General features: G+C 48.4%; 1 protein-coding gene across 7 annotated transcripts in view; it reads left to right on the top strand.

The window, feature by feature from the left end:
* The first annotated feature begins 5,472 nt into the window (after nt 1-5,472).
* Nucleotides 5,473-6,448, top strand: part of CD47 (CD47 molecule) — a 46,851-nt gene continuing 45,875 nt past the window's right edge. For all 7 annotated transcript variants that reach the window (XR_003908631.1, XR_003908629.1, XR_003908630.1 and 4 more), the window contains exon 1: nt 5,473-5,686. Coding sequence is in view for 4 of the 7 variants with exons in the window: in XM_029939256.1 (XP_029795116.1) it covers nt 5,629-5,686 (58 nt within the window). In the remaining 3 variants the exon portion in view is untranslated. The remainder of the gene's footprint in view (nt 5,687-6,448) is intronic.

The following is a 6,448-nucleotide window of genomic DNA, read 5'->3' as shown; positions in this document are numbered from 1 at the left end:
TGCCTTAGCTGCTGGGAGTATTTGTGAAGGGCTGGACTGTGTCATTAAATACCGTAGATGGTATCTATCAGGAGAGATGACATGGTTTTTTCTATTCTGGCTGTATGTTCTTTGTAGGTCAGATGGGGTTCTGCTTTGCCTCATCCTTATCCTAGGGCCCAGGCCCAGAGAGCAGACACTGTCTGGAGCATTGCTGACTGCCATAATAGAGGGAAATAGTGTGGCAAATTACATGCTAGGTTTTATGCTTTCGTCCAGAGGTAACACACGTTACTGACTACAGTGGGTTGAATGGTTTGACCTCAAAATTCATGTCCATTCCTGGATCCTCAGACTGTGACCTTATTTTGAAACAGCAACCTTTGCAGGTATATTTAGTTAAGTATTTGGAAATAACATCACACTGCATTTAGGATGGGCCCTAAATCAAAAGACTTATATCCTTATAAGAAGAAGAGGGACATAGAGACATTGAAGGCCATGTCAGAGCTTGGAATGTTGCAGCTTAAGCCAAGGAACTCCAAGGACCGTCAGGATCCACCAAAAACTAGGATGAGGCAAGGAAGGATTCTTACCAAGGTACCTTATTTTCAGACTTCGAGCCTCCAGAATATGAGAGAATAAATTTATCTTGTTTTAAGTCTCCTCGTTTGTGATTGTTAGGATAGACCTAGGAAACTAATCCACTGGGCAAAGTAAGTCACCTGTGATACAAACCTCTCTGAGCCTCAGTTTCTTCACATACACAATGGGTATAAACAATGCTTCCCTTACTGAGCTGTTACAGAGATTAAGGGAAAAAATATGAAAAGAACCTAACTGTGGTACACACAATAATGCCTCCAAAATATTGTCAAACCCTAATTCCTAGGAATTTTGTGAATATGTTGCTTTACACAGCAAAAGTGAGTTTGTAGATGTGATTCAGGTTACAGACCTTAAAATAGGGAAATTATCCTGGATTACCAAGAGGACCAATCTAATCACTTCAGCACTTTTAAAAGCAAAAGAGTCAGTCATAGAAATGTGGCAGAGGAAGGAGAGGCAGAGACATGATAACATAAGAAGGATTTAATGTACCATTGCTAGCTCTGAGATGTTCAGAGACCACATGGAACTCTACACAATGACCCAAAAGAGGCCTCTAGATGCTAAGCAGCCCCCCCAACCTTAAGCCCCAGATGGCAGCCAGCAAGAAAATGGGGACCTCAGACACTGAATTCTACCAACCACCCAAATAAATCTGAAAATGGATTCTCCCTAGAGCCTCCAGAAGGGAAAATAGCCCAGGCAATGCCTTGATTTTAGCCCTGTGAGACCAGAAGCAAAGAAACCAGCAGAGTCCAGTGGACTTCTGACCTATGGAACTGTAGGATAATAAATGGGTGTTGTTTTAAGCCCTTAAATTTGCGGTAGTTTTTTCTGCCAGCAGTAGAAAATAAATACCCTAGCACAGTGAGGTCTTGGTGAATAGTATGTACTTGCTACATGTATGCCATCTGCCCTCAAAGGGGAGTTAGGCAAGATACAGAGGGGCCTTCCCAGGACCCCAAACATTACATGCTCTCAAAGAAATAAGCCTGCTATGATTTTACAACTAACCTAGAAGCTGGCTTTCTCTCGTGCTTTCCAGCTGTCATGAGTGTGGGCCCCCTACGTGGGTAGCCTCCAGCAGCAGCAGCAGCAGCAGCAGCAGCAGCAGGAGGAGGAGGAGGAGGAGGAGGAGGAGGAGGAGGAGGAGGAAATGCTGTTTCCCCTGACTTAGGCAAAACAAGCCTGTGCACATCTGACATCCAGAAGGCAAGTTACACCAGAGCCGACTGTCATCACTCTGGTAGCACAATTCTTACCTGGAACCCTTAAATCCTGCCATCCTCCTACATGGAGGCAGTTTCTGTTCCTAGTATTTGCTCCTAATTGAAGCACAAGTGAGGATGAAGAGCATTTCCTGCTGCTAAACCCTTCCTTCTGTTCCTCTAAGCCAAATTCATCTCTCTAACCACATATCAGTATCTTCCAGCTGCCTAACCATCCAAACCTAGTCCTTAACCAGAGAGCACAGACCCTCCTTGCTACATAGCTTTATCTGATGACTGGAGCTCCTATGCTTTAATAACTAGGTCAAGTTGAAATAACACCCTAGGACACTGGGCCCTGAGCCAGGTGTCAGAGATGTGGGCCACTCGGCATTCAGTCACTAACAAAGTGTGCAGAAAAGCAAGAGGATTAAGGGCTACCCACTGGGCACAGACATGTGCCTCTAGCTTGAATCAAATATAGACATTTTGCCAAGTCCCAGTGCTTCTTCAAGGCTCCAGACCAGCAACTGGTGATCCTTTTGATAATTTTCATTTATGTTCTAGGAGAACCATCTCACTATAGGGACACTATAATATTAAGAGCTAAGATTGTGTGCCTACTGTACACCAGGCACTGTTTCATATAACTGTAAAAGTGTTAACTTATTACATTGTCAAGGCAATTTGAAAATCTAATTTCTATTATCTTTATCATCTAGCTTTACAAATGAGGCATCTAGGGCTCAGAAAGGTTAAGTAACTTATCCAAGGTTACCTGGTAGTACATGGCTGGAGCTGTAACTCAAACCTAGGCTGACGTTTTCTATATACTACACACCACACTGATTTCCTTAGGTCTCAACCAGGCACTCTGCCAGGCCCTGGAGATGCAACTATGCCTAGGAAAAACTTAATTTTCTCCTAGCTGACATGATAGAAGAGGAGACAGATATGTAGAAAGAAATATGTATTGACACATTTTATTAGCAGCATGAACAAAGTATTATGGAAGAGGTAATTAAATCCTTTAAGTGGTGGGGAACTATAGAAAAGAGGAAAAATACCATTGAGAAAGGCTTCTAGGAAGAGATATAAAAGAGAACAAGGGAGATAGACATAAATGAGAGAGACAGAGAGGAAGTATCACATATAAGTATGGGCAAAGTGCTCATTATCTCTCTTTCTCTTTGTTTCTTCATTGCTAAAATGGAGATCATAATACCTGTTCCAAGGCTGTTATGAAGATTAATTTAGGTGATAAATCTAATGTGAATCACTTCTGTTCAAAACATTCTAATATGTATTACTCCCTTGCCTTCCACCCTCCTCTCCACCAAAAAAAAAAAAAAAAATCCCTTAAGTAAAAATAAGATGAGCTCAAAATCCAAATAGAAAGATTTGAGAGCACTAAAAGGGAAACATAAATGTAAGGTGGTTAGATACTGGAAAAAGGAGCCCAAGATTATCTAAGAGAGATTTGGATTCTCTTTCTGGAAAAAGCCTCCTCTTGCTTCACCATCAAAACACATTTCAAGAATAAAAATGGTCACCCAGGTGGCCTCTTATTCACCTGACATATGCCTACTGCATGTTCTGCATACAGCTACACTAAGCACATAGCCTCAGCAGCTCTTAGTATGAAATAGAGCATCCCTCAATCTCTACCTCTGAAGACTGGGGACAGTCCTTCCCAGTCACTCTTCAGCTTTAGGGGGGTCGGTTGGTCTCAGGGACAGCTGACAGCCTTATTTAGCCAACCAGCTGCTCTGTGATACACAATGTCCCGAATGCTCAAAGTCTGGTGGATGATTCTTTTGTATCCATATAAGCAGCAGTTGGAGGAGAATCCATCAGTCCCTTTGGTAGCCTCAGGGTGTCAAGGCTGCCATTCAAATCATTACCACCATAATTATTAACCATTATTTTAGTGAGATATCTGCTAGGCAATTGTTTTTCTTTCTTTTTCCAATCATTAAAAAACAAATTTCACTGGAACAATGTTTGCCTCAAGTCACAGGGACACATTTATTAGGCCCCTTCTGTTTTCACAGTTCAAGAGGAAGTCTCAGAGAAGGAAATGCTTAAAATATTCTGATTTGAAAGATTCAATAATGCTGTGTGCAAGAGGTTTAGACAAAAAAAAAATAATAAGTATAGAAAAAAGTTACAAAAGCATACAATATACCGCTACAGTGTCTGGGGGGCAATTGTATTTCCTGGATTTTATTATGACAGGGAGAGGATTTGGAGAAGTAGGATACTATGGTGAAAAACTGCTTTCTTTTCCACTAGGTAAGAGAAAAACAACCAAGGGGAGCAGCCAGATATGCACCCCATTAAGGTAGCCACCGGAGACAGACATTTTTTTTTTAATGTTTTTATTTATTTTTGAGAAGGAAGGAGACAGAGAATTAGTGAGGGATGGGTAGAGAGAGGGAGACACAGAATCTGAATCAGGGTCCACGCTCTGAGTTGTCAGCACAGAGCCTGATGGGGGACCCGAACTCATAAATTGTGAGTTCATGACCTGAGCCACAGTCGGACGCTGAACCCACTAAGTCACCCAGGTGCCCACCAGACTTCTTAACAAGAGAGTTAGTTCACCGTTTAGGGTGTTACGGGCAGTTGTAAAATGGCTTTTGCTTCAGGACTAAGGATGACTCAGTGAGCTTTCAAAGGCCTTGGCCACATTTTGAACCCATCTTTCAAGCATGCTAACCCCGAACGCTGTACAGGGCTGCAGGAGTTGAGGTCACTCACCAGGCTCAACGAGGGTCTTGGAAGGGACGTCTTGAGTGTGTCAGCCAACGCTTATTAACCATGCCTGACTGCGCCTGGGGACTTGGCGTCAAACCACACCTAAAAATGTTTACCACTACGACGGAACGTGTTGGAGGAACCCTGTTCAGAGAAAAATACTAAAGATCAAGGCGAGAAAGCGCGCTGGGAGCCCACAACCGCACCGGAAACAAAAGCTTATGGGGCACACGAACCGAAGCTGGCAAGGGAGCCCTAGAGCGGCAACTCGCTACAGACAGGCCCGCCCCGCCGCCCAACACACTGCGAGGCGCCCCGGGCTCCCAGACCGTCGGGAAGCGTAGCGACGCCCCTCCGCGAGTGCGCTCTCGGCTGGGGGGGGGGGGGGCGGCATTTAGGGCGCGCGGGCACTGGCTCTGGCGAGGACGCTACAGGGTCCACGCGCGGGCGGACGTCGTACCCGGGAGGGGCTGGTGCGGGCGGAGACGCCCAGGTCGGGGAGCGCAGCGCCAGGCGGCGCTCCTGAAGCGTGAGGGTGGGAGTGAGAGCGGAAGAGGACCGTTGCAGGGAAGACAAAGGACCCAGGATAGTGTGACGGGCAGGGGAGAACGGCGGAGAGGGCGGGGGCAAAGAGGTCCCGGGTGAACGCAGGAATACGCGCTGAGTCTCCTGAGGCGGGCTGGCGAACACACCGTGGGGGTGGGAGATGGAGAGTGGCGGGACGTGACCCGCAAGTCCGGCGCGTGCCATTGCGTGGGAGCGGGATCCAGGCCTCGTCTGAGCAGACTGGAGCGCGGACGCCCGCAAAGCAGGAGGGCGTCGCGTCAACAGCCCCAGCGGCGGGGCGGGGGCGAGTGCGCGTGCGCGTCTCGGTCCGCGGGAGAGCGGGGAGGGGAGCGGGCGTGGGGTGGCAGGAGCGCGCGTGCGCGCGGCCAGGCAGCCTGGGCGGCGGGTCCTGTCTGTGACGGACGGCGGCGGCCGGTCCTGCCTGTGACGGCGGTGGCGGCAGATCCTGCTTGTGACTGTTTCGGCGGCTGCTCCAGACACCTGCGGCGGCGCCGGCGGCGACCCCATGGCGGCCGCAAAGATGTGGCCCCTGGTGGTGCTGCTGCTGGGCTCGGCTGGCTGCGGTGAGTGGCCCCTTTCTCCTGGCTCGGCGGCTTGTGTCTCGCCGCCCCCGCGCCGCCCCGCGGGTGTGTGGGCTGCGCCCCAGCTGGCCCGGCGGCACCCTGGAGAGGGTGGTCAGAGCGCGGGACGCTCGGGCCCTGCAGGCTCCGGGCGCGAGTGTAGGAGGGCCCGGGGGTAACCCGGCGACCCCTTCCTTCCTTTCCCGCCTCTTCCTTTTCCCCCCTCGGTGAGAGAAGAGTTCCTCTCCTTCCCCCCGTACACCACCTCCAGATGCTCACCGAGGAAGATTCTGAGCTGTGCACCTCGCGCAGAAATTAACTGTAGAGAGAAAGGGCGCGATCGGAGGCGAGGGGTGGCAACTGTTAGGGGCTCCCCTCTTTTGCACCCCTCTTCCTCCTCTATGTTTAAACGCGTTTGGGGGTAAAGGAGGGAGAGTGGGAGGGCCGGGGCCTCTTGAGATAGAAGTGCGCATTTTGGCGAAGTCTCCAAGACAGTTTCTCCTGTTTGCCTTCCCACTTGAACATAGGAGTTAAGGAAACATAAAGGACACTATTAAGTTTTATTTCCAACCCAGCATTTAATAGGAAAAATTTTCTGGTTGATTTTTTTTCCCCCCAACTCTAGAAATAAGCCACCTGGAAACTCTCGCTACCCACCCCCACGCCCTATCGCATGTTCAAATTTTTTCCACTTTATTTGGGCTAACCGTTTTAATAGTAATCCAGATTTCGCTTGAAATATGAAGACCATATCCTTTATAGAGT

This window comes from Suricata suricatta, chromosome 5, assembly GCF_006229205.1.
Source record: "Suricata suricatta isolate VVHF042 chromosome 5, meerkat_22Aug2017_6uvM2_HiC, whole genome shotgun sequence".
Lineage (NCBI taxonomy): Eukaryota > Metazoa > Chordata > Mammalia > Carnivora > Herpestidae > Suricata > Suricata suricatta.
The sequence above is the reverse complement of the archived record's forward strand: the minus strand, read 5'-3'. Positions and strand labels throughout refer to the sequence as shown.